Below are 21,643 nucleotides of genomic sequence, written 5' to 3' on the forward strand. Positions count from 1 at the left end.
GCAGGCTCCACACCCAGCACGGGACCCGAAGCAAGGCTTGATCTCAGGGCTGTGAGACATCATGACCTGAGCTGAAATCAAGAGCTGGATGCTCAACCGACTAAGCCACCCAGGCACCCTAAGAAAGACTATATTTTACTTAAGGGGATTCAGAAACCTGAGGAAAGGAAATAGAGCTGAACCATTAGAACAGATGAGTTCAATGAGAGTAAAACTAACAGATGATAGGGAAGGAAAACGGAGCCAAAATGATGACAACATTCGCTATTAAAAAAAAAAGTTTGCTCTGACAACTTTCATGGAATTACAATTAGAACACTAACGTCATCATACACAGCACACAAGATATGATTACTGAACTTAAAAATTTGAGATATGTGAGAAGACCACTCACATATATGAAGATCTATGACCACTAAGGTGAACCAAGTTGGGGTTTTGGAAGATCAAGTGAAAGAACCTCTATAAAGAGCAGAGCAAACCATGAAGAAGAAATCTGAGTTTGAGGATAACATCAACATCTTAACCTGTAGGATGAAAACTGTCCACAGTAACTTCATTTATACAGACCAGCACTGGAACAGCATTGCCAGTTTAACAGGAAATACCAAAGCAGGATAAATGCGTCTCTATAAACCTCATAAAAGACATTCCGGCAAAGTTGTGTTATCAGACTTGCACAGAGGATTGTTCCAGTAAAAGTGAATTTTATTTCGGCCCAATAAAGGGAAGTCACCAAAAAATGCTTTCCAGGGAATGCAGCTCTTTTCTCTACGAATATAAGCTTTGTAGTTACACTAGGAGATAATCAGAAATGACTAAAATGGTCTGGACAGGTGACTGACAGGAAAATCATTTCTGCCAAAGAAAACACATTTGTTACAAAACCGAACTATTTATATCATACAAATGAGATAAGCCTAAAGTCATTAATTCAGATAAAGTGTAACCGACTGTATTTCCTCTTCTGATAGCCAGGCATCAAGGTCATGTGAAAAGATAAGGCTCTGGACCCACCAAACCTGTGCCTCTGATCCTGAGTGCGACAGAGGTACATTCTTAATTACTGTGGAGGCTCAGATTTCTCACGAGTAAAATGGGAAAAGAGCACCGACTTCCTACTGTCACGGGGACCTGGGCTGAACTAATAGTTTTTCTTGTGTCTTTATGATAAATATTGGCCCAATTACAACTCTGATAATACTTCTGTTGCAGTGCTGAAAATATACGGGATATTCTTTTCACTGGCAAACTTTGATAAGAGGATTCCTTGAATAACAGTGTCATCCTCACCAGCAGTAATATTCTGATATTTTATGGTCTCTGGTAAACTTTACAAAGGTCATGTGGACATTAGTGGGGTGTTAGTTTTTTGTGACACGTTAATCCTGACAAATTTATCGCTCATGTGTCTGTAATGTGTAGAGAATCATCTGAATAATAGACATACTAATTAAGTCTCAGAATTTCAAAACAATTTCTTTCTACAGAAATTCTGACTTAAAAAAATAACTACATCCTGCCAAAAGTTATGGATTTTAAAAACCAAAAAAAAAAAGAGGAGGAATTTTGCAACCAGGCAGACATGAAAGGACAATCCAAAAACCAATGGAGGTCAATACGTTAAAAAGAATGGGTAATGCTAGCAGTGTTCACAAAATAGGCCTTTCTAACAAGGCCTTCCCCACCTCAAGTTTAAAAATGAACACAGACAATAAATGAAAATAACTGCAATATGAAGCTTAGAGCAACTACTATTTTGTTTGATGGCTTATCCATTTTCAGAGAGCGTTTACTCAACGTAAAATGGCTGTCTTAGGTTTCAGAAGTCAATCAAGTGTTATGCTGCGAAGAAATTAATTTTCTCAAGTTCAAAAACATTCCACCCAGTTTAGATTTTGGTTACGTAATTTCCAAACATGTCTTCCTTTAACAAATGGAAAATATATGATCTTTAGTAAAGGAGAAGAGAATTAGACAATGAGTGGATAACCTTGCCAAACTGTCATAATTTTGGCTTTGTGATAATATTAACTCTCTTAACCTGAGCAGTTGGTAAAAATGTAATTCTTCAGCCTCACAAATGAAGAGATTTTTCCATTCGCCAAACTACACCAAACTACAGATGACCAGGCCTGGGAACACAGATTTCTGAGCAGCGTAGGCAGGGTCTCCACACCTGACAGTGGTGAACTACGGAATTTCAGGGCTCAGCCAGGGCAAGAAGGGTGTCCACATGGAGTGGTGACCAGGTGTGACCTGTGAGAGCCCAGGGAGAAGGAGAAGGGCACCCATGGCCCCGGGAGTCAGAGCCCAAGGAGGCTGAGCGCACCCAGGTGGAGTGGCAGAGGTGAGGAGTGCAGGAGAAGGAGGAGGGGCAGAGATGGAAAGCTGGCTGCAGACAGGAGGACTGATCCAATAGGTAAATATATTAAAGGTAATGAAAGGCAGGTTGCTCAGTGTCACAAAGGGGGGCTTATCCATATAGAACAGGAGGATACTAGAAATAATCTTATGGCGCTAAATTGAATTGGGAGTTTATGTAAACTCATAGCTCTTGATATAGAAATAAATAGGTATACATCAGTGTGTGTATGTGTGCACGTGGATAGACATATGTATACATATATTCCCTTAGCTTTGGCCGCTGAGAGGTCTTAGGGGGAGTGATATCCCACTAGCAGTGGCTATACCTAGTGCTCAGACTTTAGCCTTCAAAGACCATTTTCTATTAAATGAAACCGAAGATCGACCCCTGGGGAAATGATTGATTCGAAGACTCAAGTAGGGACAGCACAACATTTTGTCATGCCAGATGCAAGGATGGGGACACTGGCAAGAGAACAGGTCAAATCAAAGGCAATCTGAGCATCAACATAAATAATGATATTACAAATTATAAACGGTTGAGTACAATGCAAACCATGAGTTCATGTAATTATAAATACATAAATGAAACTTTTTAAATGAATACATTTTAACACAGTTTTAAAGTACCACCTTACAAGGCACTTACTAATTATACTTTTTTTTTTTTTTTTTTAAACGTTGACTCCTTTTTGAGAGATAGAGAGACAGGGCATGAGCAGGGGAGGGGCAGAGAGGGGGGAGACACAGAATCTGAAGCGGGATTCAGACTCTGAGCTGTCAGCACAGAGCCCGATGCAGGGCTCGAGCCCACGAACTGTGAGATCATGACCTGAGCCGAAGTCGGACGCTTAACCGACTGAGCCACCCAGGCGCCCCAAGCACTTATGAATTATAAAAAGAGTAACTTCACAGTGGAGAGCCGTGGTAAGCACCAACATAATCAGGTGATAAAAGTTTCTATCACCAGGCACTGGGCAAAGTGAAACCATTTATTACCTGAAGAATGGACTTTCACTTCTGGGACACTGATGCCAAGAGCACATGACCTGAATCCAACCACAAGAGAACGTCAGACAAACCCAAAGTGAGGGAAGTGCTAAAATATAAGTGGACGTCACAAGTGCCACGGCCACCGAAGGAGACTACAGAGACATGATGAGATTCGGAAGTGGGTCCTCTGGCTACAAGGTGTTCTTACTGGACAGGTGACAAAACTCAAATGGGGTTTCAGGACGGGCGATTATTAATGCACGAATGGTAATCGCCTGATTCTGAGGCGTACCGTGGGGTTATGTGGGAGAGGGTCTGTGTTTAAGGGGAGCACATCCTCAAGTACTTGAGGTGATGGGCCATCGGTCTGAAGCTTACTCTCGAGAGGTCAAGAGAAGGTTCGTTGTGCCGTACCTTCATTTTTTAAACTTTCGATTGCTTTAAAATTAAAAAAAAAATACATAAATTGCAGCTGAGGTAAGAAATGTCAGCGGACCCAGTCTGGTCTGCCAGCTTGTGACGGCTATACCTAAGTAATTTAAGAACAAAGCTGCTAAGCTACAGGTCTCAGTTTACTGGGCTGCTGGAACCACAAAGGGATTAAGGGACAGGCACACGCTACGTCCAATGCATTCCCTCCGGTTCTGTTGCTGCCACAACTAAACCTCAGCAACAGAGCCAGCTAATTGTGACAGATCAAAACACACCAAAATCAATCATTTCGGCAGTTTATAGATTCTTCTGTAATTCAGAGTTAGTTTGGCAAGTTGCCATAATTCTGTCTTTGTGATAACTGAGATATATTAATACTTAAAAAATTTTTTTTAAATGTTTATTTATTTTTGAGAGAGAGACAGAGAGAGAGAGAGGGAGAGAAAGTGCAAGCAGGGAAGGGGCTGAGAGGGAGACACAGAATCCGAAGCAGGAGCCAGGCTCTGAGCTGCCAGCACAGAGCCCGACGCGGGGCCTGAACTCATGAACTGTGAGATCATGACCTGAGCCAAAGTCTGACGCTTAACAGACTGAGCCACTCAGGTGCCCAAAATTTTTTATATTATTAAAAAATTTTTTTGTTTTAATGTTTGTTTCTTTTTAACACAGAGAGAGACAGAGTACAAGCAGGGGAGGGGCAGCGAGAGAGAGGGGGAGACACAGAATCTGAAGCAGGCTCTAGGCCTTGAGCTGTCAGTACAGAGCCTCATGTGGGGTTCAAACCTATGAACCACAAGATCATGATGTGAGCCAAAGAAGGACGCTTAACCGACTGAGCCACCCAAGGTGCCCCTAAAAATTTTTTTAAAGTGTTTCTTTTTGAGACAGAGAGAGACAGAGTGTGAGCAGGGGAGGGGCAGAGAGAGAGAGGGAGACAGAATCTGGAGCAGGCTCCAGGCTCTGAGCTGTCAGCTCAGAGCCCGATGTGGGGCTCAAACCCATGAACCGCAAGATCATGACTGGAGCCAAAGTCGGGTGCTTAACCAACTGAGCGGCCCAGGCACCCCGATACATTAAGACTTAACGTGACATATTGGTAAAAACATGATTCGTCAACCTGGTTGGTAATCAAAGAAATAAAAATGAAGATATTTTTCCACTTACCAAATTATAAAAATTAAAAAAAGATTGCTGATCTCTAACTTCTCAATCTTTCTAGTGATTAAGGAAATGCTATCATTGGGATGACCTATTTTATATCCGTCATGGTGACAAAATTTTAAAACGTTTGAATATTCTGTGCTGGTGAAGCAATCAGCACTACACCTCAACTGGCCAAGTATTCTGAGTCAGTAATTGGGTAGTAACTCTCAAAACTTCAACTTAGATATCCCTTTATCAAGCAATTCTATCTCTAGAAATCTCTCAGAGTAAGTTACTGACATAGGTGCATAAAAGCTTATGCAGAAACATGTTCACTGACAGCAACACTGGGGTAACAAAGGAGAACCAGAAACTACCCGAGCGTAGTATCATACAAATGTTAAGGGGTGGATTTTCAAATTCACCCACATACAGTTATCTATTATTTTACATTACTTGAATCTTCAGTAAAAAATTAAAGACTTATATAAATTTGCAGAGAAAAATGTAGTTCCTTGTTACTAAAAATACCTAAGCCATATGCAGTGTTTTGCACTTTGTGTCTGTACATCTTACTCAAACCTAACTGCAAAGTGTGGCTGGAAGGGCAGATAGGTAGTACACAGCCATCCTCCTTCCGAAGGGACGCTGAGGAACAGTCAACCAAGCACCAGGCCGGGCAGCAGAGTCAATGTTGGAACCCAGTCCTGTGCCCTTGGTCCAAGCACCGTGAGTGCTGGAGCTCGTCCCGCGCCCTCGGTCCAAGCCGCTGCAAGTGTTGGAGTTGGTCCTAAGCTGACTTCAGATTCTCATGGTGACTTTGTCCACACTTGGTCGTGAACGCATCTTATGAGAGTTTATGATTTCACACTTTATTAAAGGGCCCTTACAAAGAATGAGTAGTTCTTCAAAGGTTTTGTCACGCTGGTCTAAAAATTAACGGCTGAACGGCGTCTGGAGATAAACTAAATTTAAGCCGCAGCGGACTTCACTTGTTTCTGGGCAGTCAGTATGGTTTTCCTGGTTTTTGAGGATGATGTCAGGGTTACCCTGTTTCTCACTCTGGGGCAGAAAACTACCAAACCACCAGAAAGGAGCTCCTGGAAGATGGGGGAACACCTCTCCCTTCCGAAGCTCCTTACTTCTTAGGGAGTTACCGTATTTCTCCTGCTCCACTGATTACCAGCCCCCGAAAGCACAGGTGACCAAACATGACCCACGACCTACCGTCAGGAAACTGGTCGGCGTCGTCGTCAAACATGGCTTCCTTGAGGGCAGACTTATTGAAGGGACTGATGCTATCTGAATAGTTATATGGATTATAGTCTCGCGAGCGTGGGGAGGAATGAGCAGGCATCGACTGGAGCAACGAAGCTTTATTATCAAGGGAGGTTTGGCTTGAGTCGGCAGCATCGCCTCCTGCCCTTGGGTCAGGCATCCCGGGACCGCCACACATCTATCAATGGGAAGGGGAAGGCGCAGAAAATTAACTCACTTTCAAATATCTCTTTGAAATTCTAAAAAAGATGTTTCTCTGTTGCTTCAAAGGAACCAACGTGAGAAGTCAAAACTTACATTCAAAATGTCAAAGCTTATCGTAAAGATGTAAAACAGAAACAAAAAAACCTAAACCCGCAGCTGTGAGAGCAAATAAGAACCATAAAAGCATGTCGTTTCCAATGACCCCTGCAGTTCCCTTGCTAAGGGCTTGACCAAACAACACGCAGGCAATTACAGCTCTCTATGCCAGTTAAAGACATAAAAGGACTTTCACTACCAACACGGAACTAAAAGCTGCCGGATTCCATTGTTAAGGTAGTAAATCACACAAGGACAGGATGTCAACAAAGTATAAAAGAATGAAATTTTGGGGTTGCCGGGGTGGCTCAGTTCGTTAAGTGACCGACTCTTCATTTCGGCTCAGGTCACGATCTCACAGCTCCTGAGACTCAGCCCTCCGTCAGGCTCCATGCTGGGCATGCCGTCTGCTTAGGATTCTCTCTCTCCCTCCCCCTTCCCTGCTCTCTCCCTCTCGCACATGCACCCTCTCCCTGTGTCTCTCTCTCAAAAAAGAAAAAAAAGGGAGGGGGGGTTGTCTGGGTGGCTCAGTCAGTTAAGTGTCCCACTTCTGCTCAGGTCATGATCTCACGGTTCATGGCTTCGAGCCCCGTGTCGGGCTCTGTGCTGACCGCTCGGAGCCTGGAGCCTGCTTCGGATTCTGTGTCTCCCTCTCTCTCTCTGCCCCTCCCCTGCTTGTTCTGTCTCTCAAAAATGAATAGTAAAACATTAAAAAATGATAAAACACTTTTACCAAAGGCCTCAAGGCTTGTAACTTTTGAAAGGATGCCTGACGGAGTTGGAGCGCATTAACATACTTTTATCATAAAACATCAATACTAACGCTGATTCTAATGCTAGCATGAAACTCATTACTACCACCAGATCACCATCACCACCGTCTACTCAGCAACTATGTGCTAAGCCATTACTCAGGTGCTTTACTAATATTCTTCAAACATGCGCCGTGCACCTACTGTGTGCCAGGCTTCATTCTTGGCAGTGGGGGTATATTAACGAACAAAAGAGCATGCTGGCCACCTTCACGCAGTCTACATTCTAGTTGGGGGACAGACAGTACAAAACGCAGTGAATGAGTAGACAGAATGCTGGAAGATGATTCGCGTGCGGGAGGCGGTGCCGTGTTAAAGGGACCGCGAGTGCTGCGGCGGGAGGGAGGCAAGTGCAGGCCAGCTAGGGTGGTCGGAGTAAGCCGTGCGAACCGGGACTTGGAGGAAATCGGCCAGGAAGCAGGTTTAAGACAGCGGGAACGGCCCAGACAAGGGCCCCGAGGCAAGAGCGCGCCCGGGAAGTTCAAGGAACAGCAAGGAAGCCAGTGTGGCTGGAGCAGAGGAAAGCGGTAGGAGACGAGGCCAGAGAAGTGACAGGGAAAAAAAGCCTGTTGTGTAGACGTTGGCTTTTATTCCGGGACGTCCCACAGGGTTACAAGCGGAGGTGTGCCAAGACACGACAGGGGGTCACCGGCAAAATCAAGGAGGCCGGTGAGGTGCCGATTTTCACAGCCCAGGGGAGAGAGGACTGGTGGTAAGGCCGGCTGGAGCCACAAGGGCAGTGACGGAAGTGGACGGAGTTTGGATCTATTTTGAAAACGGGACGACAGAGCGAGCGTGGAGGATGAGAGAAAGAGGGCCGTGAGGACAACTCTCCGGTCCCAGGCTTTTGGCTAAGTGACTACTGCTACCAACCGCGACACAGAGGAGCAGCCTCGTGGACGAGACTGCAGGTGCGGCAGGAAGCGGGCCGGAGGCATGTGAGCTCCAGAGGGAAGCTGGGCTGCACAGACTCGTATCACTTCTGACACGGACCACACCTTACAGAGTACAATGTCGTCGCCTCATCTTCCTAACGGAAACACTGAGCTGTAGACGTGATAACGTCATCTGACTACTGGGTATCTGCCAGGAAGCGGGATTTGAAGTTACTTCGGCCAGAATCCTGTTTGAGCTCCCCACCCCGCAGCCTGCGATCTCTGAGGAAAAAAAGTCTCAGCAGTGATTCTTACCAAACCGTTACTGCTTTTGGGGTGGGGAACCTCAAATATGAGTGGTGAGCCGGCTCTGGCCCGATAGGCACGGGGAGAAAAACAACAGCGGGAAGGCAGAGGAGGGAGCCCTTTCGAGATGTGCTGAAGAACTGCCACGCTCCCCAATTCTGCCAACGCTGAGAAACCACAGATTCCATAGGAAATGACGGGATGGCTTGTTCTGAGAAAAGTCTAAGCAGCAGCAGCAGCAGGGTAAAAGACAACTACTCTTTTTTTTTTTCCTTCCCTCGCCCCAAACAACTACTCTTTGTATGAACAAACTGAGCAGTATTCACCAATGTCAGAAAAATGGGTCATAACATTCTTCACTGGAGCCATACAAACCGATGACACAAGTCTCCACCACTGCACTAAGGGGGAAAGAAAAATCGAAACACATTAGGTCTTACGAGACCCATGTGATCTGGCCCACGTTCCACCCCCAACCCTCTCACAACGATCCAACAACACTGCCTCTCATCCTGGTTCCCGACTAGGCACAACTTGCTCTCATCTAAATGTCTTTAGACTTGCCACTTCTTCTATGGGATTCTCCTCTCCCAGACCTTGTACGGCTCCATTTAGGTCTCGGTGGAAAAATCACCTAGTGAGAGAGGCCTTCCCTGACCGATTAATCTCAAATAGATTCACTTTGGGGAGCCTGGGTGGCTCAGCTGGTTAAGCGTCCAAGTCCCGATTTCGGCTCAGACCAGGATCTCATGACTGGTGAGATCTGTCCACACGAGGGGCTCTGCGTGGACAGTGCGGAGCCTGCTGGGGATTCTCTTTCTCTCTCTGCTAGTCTGCTTGTGTGTGTTCATGTTCTCTCTCTCTCAAAATAAACGAACGTTAAAAAAACCAGATTCATTTATGTTCTAACCTAAATCTCAATAGTACTCGTCTCTATCAGAAAATTCATAAGGAACTTGAGGGCAGCGACTCTGCCTTGTAAAATCTAAGACCCAGCACGGTGCCTGACGTGTGGCAGATACTCATTGAACGCTTACAGAGCGAGCCCTAAAAACTGACATCTGAAGATGACAGAAAGTTAAAAAAACAAAACAAAACCCAGCAAAAATCTTAATGAACAAATCTGCACCGTAAGAATGTTCAAATACTCACAGAATCACCATCATCTTTTTTAGAATCTCTTTTCAACGGCTCATTCATATCTTCTTGACTACGGAAGCTGAAATTCTGAATTGCTTCAGTGACACCTCTAAGAGAGCTATAAATATCTTCAGAGTTCATATTTTCTGTGTCATAATCAAATGCACTATGAAAAAGACGACTAGTTGTTATTTGGGGGTCGTTTTAAAACACATAACACATTTGAGATTAGGTAGGGTATTTCTAACAACAGGATGAGAATGTACACTCCCCGAAGCACAATTAGCAAAACCAAATCAAACCTGGCAACTGTCAACGGTGAAGGCACATGTCCCCTGGTCCATCCACTAAGGGCAGCTTACGAGGACTGTGAATGCATAGCCCTTAACAACTGGTTTGTCTTTCACCTTCAAAAATGTTCTGATTAACCACAGGTCAGCAAACCATGACCCGTGAAATCTAAAAATGTTTACTTCTTTAGACACTTGGGAGAAAAGTCAAAGTAACGATTCATGACACGTGAAAGTTACATAAAAGTCTTCTTTCAGCGTCCGCAAATAAAATTGTATCAGGTAATCGGGGTATCGGTACCCGCAACACTTACTTACTCCGGCCTCCTCTAGGGACGCCTTTACGCTGCACCAGCAGAACCGGGTACAGGTAACAAGGCCTAAAATATGTGCCATGCGGCCCTTTACAGAAAGTTTGCTAACTCCTGTGATTTGTTTACAATAATGGCACAACTTGAAGACAAGACAAAGGTATTATACACAAATTTACAGGAAGGCAGAGAAGTTTCACTACTGAATATATGTTTATAGTACAATTCTATAATTAGATTCTAAAACTCAACTGAAGCTGGAATTCAGCCATCAGATCGTCACATGTGTGTGACAAGGAATAACTAGGCTAGATGTTAAGTCTGCAATGTATTTTTCTTCCTCAGACGCTGAAGCATTCTATAAATGTAATGAATATGATGAAACATGCTATGATACATGGCTAATAATAAAATTGATAACTACACTAATAAAAATGGACTGCTATGCAAATGTTTTTAAAAGCTAGGAAAAGGGAAACAAATGTTAGTCCATTAATGAGTCAAGAACTTCATCTGAAATACAGCCTATGCTTGAACTTCACAAGTGTGTGAAAAGTTTACACAGCTTATATTTTGTATTAAGGCCCAATCTCATAGTCACGTTTTTTTCCGAAGACACAGTCATAATGCTATTTCATATTTAGCCTTTCCCCATTCTTCACTATTTTTATGCTTTGGTCTATAAGCACATCTGAGAAACATAACTATGCCATTTAAAGCATCAAGCAGTAATTTACAAAAGTAAGTGTCCTTTGCACTTACCAAAAAATTTGATATCCTATGCGTTATTTTCACTTAAGGCTTAGTTTGGGAATAAACTTAAAAATTTTTTGAATCTGCTACATTTCTACATGTCAAGACCTTTGAAGCCAAGTGGAAATCAACTGGAATTATATCAATGTCCGTTGTCTAAGAGTGGGACTCTGCAAACACAAGCCATGATGGAAAAGAACTCTTTTGTTACCTTGGAGATAAAGTATTCTGTGATGTGTTGGTAGGAGAAGTAAGAGGACTGGACCAGTTGGCTGGTGAACGTGCTGTTGGCCTTGTCAAAGGACTCCCCATGGGACCCTGATGGGGGGAGTCAAGTAAATATTAACACATGACAGGTAAGTTCAACTAAAAGGCTCTTAAGGAAGCCATGCAATCAAGAAGTTGAACAGTATGAAAGAGCTGCATTTGTAGGTCAGTATTTTAAATATTCATGTCCTTATCTCTGCTTTCTGTAGGGAAAAACTTTCCCCCTATTTGGAAATCTAACTCTTTAGTCTTCTCTTGTTTTCCTTACCCACTTCCTGCCCTCAAATATCATCAACATCTTCCTCCTCAAAGAGTCATTGGACCCCAAACTAACAATTTGTTTTTTAAAAACAGTTTTGTTTTTAAACAACAGTTTATTTATTTTGAGAGAGAGAGTGAGCGCGCATGTGAGCAGGGGAGGGACAGAGAGAGAGAGAGAGAGAGAGAGAGAGAGAGAGAGAGAGAATCCCAAGCAGGTTCTGTACTGTCAGCACAGAGTCAATGTGGGGTTTAATCCCATGAACCATGAGACCACGACCTGAGCCAAAATCAAGAGTCAGATGCCTGGGGCACCTGGGTGGCTCAGTCGGTTAAGCGTCAGACTTTGTTTGCCTCAGGTCATGATCTCACGGTCTGTGAGTTCAAGCATTGTGTCTGGCTCTGTGCTGACAGCTCGGAGCCTGGAGCCTGCTTCGGATTCCGTGTCTCTCTTTCTCTCTGCTCCTCCCCTGCTCGCACTCTCCGTCTCTTAAAAATAAATAAACGTTAAAAAAAAAAAAAAAGAGAGAGAGAGAGACGCTTAACCTACTGAGCCACCCAGGTGCCCCCCAAACTAACAATTTTAAATTAGCTCCCCATTCTGGGGTGCCTGGGTGGCTCAGTCGGTTACGTGTCTGACTCTTGATTTTGGCTCAGGTCATGATCTCATGGCTTGTGAGATTGAGGCTAAGAGCCTGCTTGGGATTCTCTCCTTCTCTCTATGCCCTTCTCTGCTCATGCTCTCTCAAAATAAACAGAAGTAAAAAGAAGTAAAATTCACTCATATTATTAACTTGCCTGCCTGTTAAGATACAATTAAACGATTCCTTCTCCTTCTAAAAAGATAACTAGCTTTAGTCCCAAGACATCATTCTGATTATTTTTAACCCTCAGACTTTACCTTAAGCCTGCTATAAATGCATCTAATTTCTCTTTCATCCACAGTACAAGGTCTGTCCTTTTAAAAAACCTAAGTTCAGTTCTTTAGGCATATTGTGTAAACGATGCTTGCCATTTAAGGTCTATAAAACACTGTAATGTTTCATTTATTCAGAACTTACTTTCCCAAAACCAAAGTTTGTACCTTCAAGCAAGTATGGGCCCACAAACCTGTGAACAGGTTTTGGAACATCCCTTTCAAAGCCCCAGCTTCTTCAGATGTTATTTGTCAGTCAAGTCACCCCTTCTAGCCCTCCAACAAGGACCCATTTCTCTAAAGAGCATGTCCCAATTCCAACGGCCTGCAGAGCCGCTGCCGTCATCAGAGTTGTGCTCACGTTTTACTTTCCTGTTTGTGTCCTGGCCATGTTCATCACCAACCTAGTTGATACAAACATGCGAAGCCTAAGGACCGTACTCTTTCCAGGACAAGATTTAATTCTGCTTAGGGAATGCTGCCCAGTACAGATGCAAAAATTATACACTAGGATCAAAAGTTTACTTCGTGTAAAAGCAAGCAACTACTGTGAAACCAACCATCCATCATACCACAGGATAGCCGAGAGAAGAACTGAAAGGTACCTGGGTTCCATTGCCAGTGTTTCGAAGGTGATTATGAAGAAGCTTGGTAGCACCATCCTGAAAAGTTTTTGGTAAAGCTCCTAATAACATTGTAAACTCTGGAGTATTGAGTTCAAATAGGGAAATCAGCACGGACTGTGCTGCCTGTAAAATGAAGACATTTAAGAAGTAGATGAGTGTACTTTGGTAACTCAAAGGAGACAATTTTCTTCAGTCAACATTTCTGTTCAATAGCACAAGGCCATCTTTCCCACAGAAACATAAGTTGCCTTTACATACTTTCAGATTTTGTTGCTGGGAGAATAAAAAAATATTTATTTGCGAGAGACAGAAAGCGAGCACGCACGAGCAGGGGAGGCGCGGAGAGAAAAGGAGAGACAGAAGAAGCCCAAGCAGGCTCTACGCTGTCAGCACAGAGCCTGACATGGGGCTCGATCCCACGACTGAGAGATGACGACCCGAGCCATTACCAAGACTTGGATACTTAACTGACTGAGCCACCCAGGTGCCACATCATTTATTTTTTTTTTGAGGGTAAGAAGGGAAGACAAAAATTGTCAAAAATATAATCTAGCACTCAATGGCAGCAGTTAACCAGTCTCCGGGGTTATTTTTTTTAAGTTAAAAAACAAAAAAGTATTTTGAGATAGAGAGGGAGGGAGGGAGGGAGGGAGGGAGAGAGAGGCAGGGCCAGGCAGAGAGAGAAGGTCAAGCAGGCTCTGCATCGTCAGCACAGACCTGATATGGGGCTTGATCTCACAAACTACAAGATCATGACCCGAGTTGAAACCAAGAGTCAAACGCTAAACCGACTGAGCCACCCAGGTGCCCCAAGACAGTTTCCTTCCCAGGGTTATTCTACCAAAATATACCACTTCAGTTTTCCTAATAAATAACTACAAAAAGATGGATGGAAATACCTAAGTATGGGTATCCCATACCCTTCAAAAATTCCCGTCGTACCACTTGACTTTTATGAAAGACCTACCACAGTACCTGCTTTCCCTAACCAAAAGAAAAACAAAGATCCTCACTTTTATCAATAAAGGCAAAAAGCCAAAATACACTCAACATTTGCTTTGCACTGAGCCTGTACTCCAAGCAGTGAGAAGGGCGTCACCAAGCTCCTTCCCCAGGAACTACACTCAGCATCTCAGCATTGAGCCAGCATCGCTTTGTTGAACTGGGTTGTGTATGTGTGCTTTATCTTGATTTGTGCTGCGTGTCTGTTAGCAAGCTGCATCCTAAGGTGTCAGAAAAGATGAAGAGGGAACTCTCAAAGGTTTTTCCATGGAAACTAATGGCACTGCTTCTTTGCTCTACACGTTTTGGTGTGTGAAAGGGTTCACACAACAGTCTACTTTCGGGTAGCAGGGGAAACCTGCATATCCCTAAGCTATACAAAGCTCATCCAGAGCAACTGAATACTTACTTTTCATTACATAAGTGAAAAACTAGTCTAACGTTTGGGTGGAAACGGGAACAAAACAAAGCTTACTCAGATCGGTTAAGAAAACTTATAAATTTACTTTCTTCTTTTAAAATAACCAACTGAAGGGCGCCTGGGTGGCTCAGTCGGTTGGGCGTCCGACTTCGGCTCCGGTCACGATCTCGCAGTCTGTGAGTTCGAGCCCCGCGTCGGGCTCTGTGCTGACAGCTCAGAGCCTGGACCCTGCTTCCCATTCTGTGTCTCCCTCTCTCTCTGCCCCTCCCCTGCTCATGCTCTGTCTCTCTCTGTCCCAAAATATAAATGAAAACATTACAAAAAAATTAAAAAAAAAATAACTGAGTTACTGAAAGCCAAACTTTGAAATTCAGATTTCAAAGAAACTTAACGAGAGGAGAAAGAAACCCACATAGCTCACAATCATGACTCAGAGGGAAACGTGTGCATCTGATTCTGGACGTGTTCAGATCCCAGTCTTAGAAAACTTAAGTGTCCTAAGTTTACGACATCTGAACATGCAACACCAGTGGAATGGTTACATTCTGCTCCACTGGTGCGACGGCAGACCGCAGAACACAGCCTTGGAAGGTGACGGAGCTGAACGCACGCAGAGATCGGCAGAGGGCTGTTAGACACTGCCGAAGGAAAGAGCTAATAAAACCACAGCTGTGACATCAGCCCAGTTTTCTGAAAACGACAAAACACACATTGTGCGGGTACGCACTCTAACACAGTGCTTAAGTGAAACTGCGTGTATTTTGAAACAAAACTTTATGATCTTTTTTGGAAAATATTAAAACTACCTCAAGTTTATTTGAGCCAATGAATTAAAGTACACTTTATTCCATCTAGGGTTTATTCTGGTGTATGAGACTCTGCTTTCTTTCCTCCCAGAGACAGAGAACCCAGCTGTTCCAAAACCGCTTCCCGGACAGTGTATCCTTTCCTCGTGACTCAAAGTGACACCCTTATTGTGAGTTAACCTCCTAAATAAACCTAAGTGTCTTGGATCCTCTATGTTCTATCAACTATTTCTCTATTTCTGCATTAAGTAATATGGGTTTAAGTTGCATGATTTGAAATGCAATAGTTTGTGGGTATATTTTGATAAAGCCCGTTTTCATTAGTTTATATTATAGTATCACATTTTTTTTTACTAGATACATTTTTTAAAATGTTTATTTTGAGGGGTGGGGGAAAGGCAGACAGAGAGAAGGAAAAAGAGAATCCCAAGCAGGTTCCATGCCGTCAGTGCAGAGCCTGACATGGGGCCGATCTCATAAACTGACCTGAGCCGAGATCAAGAGTCGAAGCTTAACTGAGACACCATGATGGCCCTAGATTTTAATTAATTAACTTACTTCTTTCACAGCATAAACCAGGTCTTTATTAGAGTACTGTATTCCATTTCTGTCTTTTTATTTTCTTAAAGATTTGATTTTTAAGTAATCTCTACACCCAACGTGGGACTTAAACTCACAACCCTGAGATCAAGAGTCCTACACTCCACTGACTGAGCCAGCCAGGTGACTCCCCTCCTTTTTAAAAAGTTTTTACCGTTAGTTAGCATAACAGGGTTATCAGTTTCAGGTGTATAATACAGCAATTCAACAATTACACACCTCATCCCGTCTTCATCAGAAGTGCGGTCCATTACCTATGTAATCTCCCCACCAATCTCCCCTCTGGTAACCTTCAGTTTGTTCTCTATAGTTAAATTTGTTTCTGGGTTTCTCTCTTCTTTTTTTCCCTTTACTGCTGCTGATTTTTTTTTAAGTTTATTTATTTTGAGAGAGAGAGAGAGAGAAAGAGAGAGAGAGAGAGAGAGAGGAGTGGGGGAGAGAGGGAGAGAGAGAACATGTGCACACATGCAGGGGAGGGGCAGAGAAAGAGGGAGACAGAGAGAATACCAAGCAGGCTCCACACTGACAGTGTGATGCAGGGTTCAAACTCACAAACTGTGAGATCATGACCTGAGCCGAAACCAAGACTTGGATGCTTAACCCACCAAGCCATCCAGGGGCCCCACTTGTTTTGTTTCTTAAATTCCACATGAGTGAAATCATATAGTATTTGTCTTTCTCTGACTTATTTTGCAAAGGATTATACTCTCTAGCTCCATCCATGTCATTGCAAATGGCGAGATTTCATTCTTTTTTATAGCTAATATTCCACTATGTATGTATACCACATCTTCTTTATTCATCTATACATGGATACTTAGGCGGCTACCATAATTTGGCTATTACAAACAATACTGCTATAAACATAGGGGGATGTGTATCCCTTCGAATCCGTGTTCATGTATTTCTTGGGTAAATATCCAGTCGTATGACTACTGGATCGTACGGTAGGCCCATTTTTAACTTGAGGAACGTCTATATTGTTTTCCACAGTGGCTGCACCAATCTGCATTCCCACCAACCACACAAGAAGGTTCCTTTTCTCTACATCCTCACCAACACTTGTTTCCTGTGTTTCTGATTTTAGCCATTCTGGCAGATGTGAAGTGGTAACTCATCGCAGTCTTGATTTGCATTCCCGGGATGATGAGTGATTTTGAGCATCTTTTCAAACGTCTGTTGACCATCTGTATGTCTTCTTTGGAGAAATGTCTGTTCAGGTCTTCTACCGATTTTAAATTGGATTGTATGTTTTTTGGGTGTTGAGTTTGATAAGCTCTTCATAGATTGTGGAGTTCTGTGGCAAACCTCTGTGTTGAACAAGTCTGTCGGCACATGTTTTCTTTTTTGATTTTAGAGAGCGGGGTGGAGGGGAGAGAGAGACAACGTGAACAGGGGAGAGGGGCAGAGGTGAGAGAGAATCTTTTTTTAATTTTATTTAATGTTTATTTATTTTTGACAGAGAGAGTGAGCAAGCAGGGAAGCAGCAGAGAGAGAGGGAGACCAAGAATCCAAAGCAGGCTCCAGGCTCTGAGCTGTCAGCACAGAGCCCAACATGGGCCTCGAACTCACAAACCGTGAGATCATGACCTGAGCCAAGGTTGGACGCTTAACCGACTGAGCCACCCAGGGGCACCCCGCCTTTTTTTGAAAAAAAGAAAAAAAAATTTAATGTTTAAGAGAGAATCTTAAGCAGGCTCCAGCCTCAGTGTGAAGCCTGATGTGGGGCTCGATCTCACAACCATGAGATGATGACCTTAGCTGAAATCAAGAGTTGGCCATTCAACTGACTGAGCTACCCAGATGCCCCCGGCACACTTTTTCAAACAGCATTTACTCATTTTGCATCTCTGTGTCACATCTGATAATCCTTGCAACATTTCAAACTCTTTCACTGTGATCTCTTACGTTACTTTGTAATTCTTTTGGGGTACCGCAAATTGTGTCCAAACGAGATACCAATCGATACATGTGTGTGTTCTGACTGCTCCACTGAGCAGCTGCTCCCCGTCTCTCTCCTTCCCCCCAGACCTCCCTGTTCCTGGACACACAGCCGTGTTGAAATGAGGCCAATTAATAGCTGCACAACAGCTTCTACGTGTTCAAGTGAAAGAAGGCGTTGCGTGGGTCTGACACTGAATCCAGAGCTAGCGGTGATTAAGCTCAGGAAGGCAAGTCAAAAGCCAAGACAGGCCAGAAGCTAGGCCTCTGGTGGCACGCGGCCAACTTGGGACTGCAAAGGAAAGGTGCTCGAAGGAAACTGAGCATGAAGGGTAAGAAAGCAGAACGGCTTCATGGCCGATCTGGACCTAGTTTCGGTGGTCTGGAGAGGAGACCAGAGCAGCCACGACGCTCCCTTAAGCCAAAGCCTCATCCGGAGCGGGGCCCTAACTCTCTTCAATTCCGTGAAGCCCGAGATTGGTGAGGAAGCCACGGAAGTTGGCTCGTGAAGTTGAAGGAAAGGAGCAAGGTAGCACAGGCAGCACGGGAGTCCCAAAGCGTTCCTCAGAGGACCCAGCTGGGGCGACCCCCGAAGGTAGCTGCCTAAACAGCGGATTTCCAGTGTAGACGGAGCAGCCTTGCATCAGGAAGGAGACGCCACCTAGGACTTTGACGGCTGCAGAGGAGAAATCGGTGCCTGGCTTCGGAGGACAGGGTGACTCTCTTGTTCGGGCTAATGTAGCTGGTGACTTTGAGTCGAGGCCAGTGCTCGCATCATTGTGAAAATCCTGAGACCCTTAAGCATTGTGTTAAATCCACTCTCCTTGTGCTCTGTAAGCGAAACAGCAACGCCGGAAGGACAGCCCATCTGTTTACACGGTTTCCTGAATATTTGAAGCCACTGCTGAGAACTATTGAAGGAAAAAAGATTCCTTTCAAAATATCATGGATCATGACAATGCACCGGTACCCAAGAGCTACAATGGAGCTGTGCAGTAAGAATTAATGTCGGTTTTGTGCCTGCTAACACCATATCCGTGCTACAGCCCATGGATCATAAGCTAATTAAAAAAAAAAATGTTTCTTTAATGTTTATTTACTTTTGAGAGAGAGAGAGACAAAGAGAGAGCAGGGAAGGGGCAGACGGAGACAGAGGATTTGAAGCAGGTTCTGTGGTGACAGCAGAGAGCCCAACGTGGGGCTCGAACTCACGAACCGTGCGATCGTGACCTGAGCCGAAATCAAGAATTAGACACTTAAATGACTGAGCCACCCAGGTGCCCCAAGAAGTAATTTTGACTTTGATGTCTTCTTACTTAAGAAATACATTTTGAGGGCACCTGGACGGCTCAGTAGGTTAAGTGTCTGACTTCAATTCCAGCTCAGGTCACGATCTCACGGTTCCTGAGTTCAAGCCCTGCCCCGGGCCCTGCACTGGCAGCACGAAGCCTGCTTGGGACTCTCTCTCTCCCTCTCTCTGCCCCTCCCCACTCAAGTTCTCTCTCAAAAACAAAAAAGAAACAAATACATTTAGTAAGGCTACTGCTGCCACAGTGATTCTTCTGATGGATCTGGGCAAAGTAAATTGAAAATCTTCTGCAAAGGATGCACCATTCTAGATGCCATTAAGAGCATTTGTGATTCATGGGAAGAGGTCAAAATATCAACACTAACAGGAATTTCAAAGAAGCTGATTCCAGCCCTCAAGGACAATTCTGAGGGATTCAGGACTTCGGGGGAGGACGCAACTGCCGATGTGGTGGAAACAGTAGGAGAAGTGGAATGAGAAGTGCGGCCTGCGAATGTGCCCAGATTTCTCTTGACGAAACTGGGACATGAGGAGACGCCTCTTACGGATGAACAGAGAAAGTGGTTTTTTGAGATGAAAGCTATTCCGGGTGAGCACGCTGTGAAGACTGTTGAAGTAACAGCAAAGGATTTAGAATATTACATAAGCTTAGTTGATAAAGGAGCAGCAGGGTTTGACAGGACAGACTCCAATTTTGAAAGAAATTCTGTGGGTAAAATGCTATTAAACAGCATCTCATGCTACAGAGAAATCTGTTGGAAAAGGAAGAGTGGGTCGATGTGGGGAACTTCACAGTCTTATTTTTTAAACATGAATTCTTAATGATTTTATTTTGACTTAGTTATTTTACAACAATTTTAAAACTTTGAGTGTAGCTGATACCCAACGTGACATTGTTTCAGGTATGCAACATAGTGACTTGACTTCTCTATTATTCTATGCTCACCGCAAGTGTAGCTATCGTTTGTCACCGAGCAATGCGGTCATGACATCCCTGATCATATTCCTTCTGTGGTACCTCTTACAACTGTGACTTATTCACTCCCTAACTGGAAGCTGGTATTTTCCATTTCCTTTACCCATTTTTCCCATTCCCCGCCCCCCCCACCCCCCGGCCCCTTTCCCTCCGACAACTGTTTGTTGTCTATACTTATAGGTCCGATTCTGCTTTTTGTTTATTCATTTGCTTTGTTTTGTAGATTCCACATAAGTGAAATCACATGGTATTTGTCTCTCTCAATCTGACTTCTTTCACTTAGCATAAGACCCTTTAGGTTCATCCATGTTGCTGCAAATGGTAAGATCTCAACCTTTTTTTTTTTTTTTTATGGCTACTAATAGATCTCAACTTTTTTTTTTTTTTTAATGACTAGATGAATAGATCCATTCATCTATCAAACAACACTTGAGTTGCTTCCATATCTTGGCTATTATAAATAATGCTGCAATAAACACAGGGGCGCAAAAGACCTTTTCAAATTAGCATTTTCACTTTCCTTGGGTAATAACCAGTAGTGAAATTATTGAATCATATAGTATTTCTATTGTTGTCTGAGGAATCTCCATACTGTTTCCCACCACTTCTGCCTTTTTAAAAAAAAAAAAAATTTTTTTTTAATGTTTATTTATTTTTGACAGAGAGACAGAGCATGAGTGGGGGAGGGGGAGAGAGAGAGAGAGAGAGAGAGAGAGAGAGAGAGAGAGAGACACAGAATCTGAAACAGGCTCCAGGCTCTGAGCTGTCAGCACAGAGCCCGACACGGCGCTCGAATTCACAGACCACGAGATCATGACCTGAGCCAAAGTCGGACCTCAACGGACTGAGCCACCCAAGCGCCCCAACTTCTGCCTTATTTCAAGAAACTGCCACAGCCATTGCTTCAGCAACCACCACCTTAACTAGTAAACACTGAGACAAGCCCCTCCACTTGCCAAAAGATTACGGCTCTGAAATCTCAAACGATAATTAGCATTTTTTAGCAGTGTTTTTAAATTAAGGCATGTACTTTTTTTTTTTTAGACATAATGTTTTTGCACACTTAATAGGCCACAGCATAAAGATAACTTTATATACACTAGGAACTGAAAATAATCATGTGACTTGGCTTTATTGCAGTGGTCTGGAACTAAATTTGCAGTTTTCTTAAGTATGCCTGCCTATATAAGGTTTTAAAATCAGGAAGTGTGAATGCCTCTTACTTTGTTCTTTTACAAGATTGCTTTGGTTATTATGGGTCTCTTGCAATTCCATATGAATTTTGGAAAGAGCTTGTAAATTTCTACAAATTTCTGGGATTTTGATAGGGATTGCATTTCACCTGTAGATCACTTTGGGTGGTATTGCCACCCTAACAACATAAAGTCTTCTCATCCATGAACATGGAATGTTTTTTGGTTTATTTAAATCTGTAATTTCTCTCAAAACTGTTTTGTACTTTCTACTATAAATTTTGCACTTCTTTTGTTAAATTTATTCCTACAGATTTTAATCTTTTCG

General features: G+C 43.5%; 1 protein-coding gene across 14 annotated transcripts in view; it reads right to left on the minus strand.

The window, feature by feature from the left end:
• The window catches only part of CLASP2 (cytoplasmic linker associated protein 2), a 180,412-nt gene that overhangs the window by 11,407 nt on the left and 147,362 nt on the right, over nucleotides 1-21,643 (minus strand). For all 14 annotated transcript variants that reach the window (XM_042957091.1, XM_042957085.1, XM_042957089.1 and 11 more), the window contains 4 exons: nucleotides 13,047-13,190; nucleotides 11,212-11,318; nucleotides 9,659-9,812; nucleotides 6,163-6,391 (listed from right to left, as the gene is read on the minus strand). In XM_042957091.1, the coding sequence (XP_042813025.1) occupies nucleotides 6,163-6,391; nucleotides 9,659-9,812; nucleotides 11,212-11,318; nucleotides 13,047-13,190 (634 nt within the window). The remainder of the gene's footprint in view (nucleotides 1-6,162; nucleotides 6,392-9,658; nucleotides 9,813-11,211; nucleotides 11,319-13,046; nucleotides 13,191-21,643) is intronic.

This window comes from Panthera tigris, chromosome C2, assembly GCF_018350195.1.
Source record: "Panthera tigris isolate Pti1 chromosome C2, P.tigris_Pti1_mat1.1, whole genome shotgun sequence".
Classification (NCBI taxonomy): domain Eukaryota; kingdom Metazoa; phylum Chordata; class Mammalia; order Carnivora; family Felidae; genus Panthera; species Panthera tigris.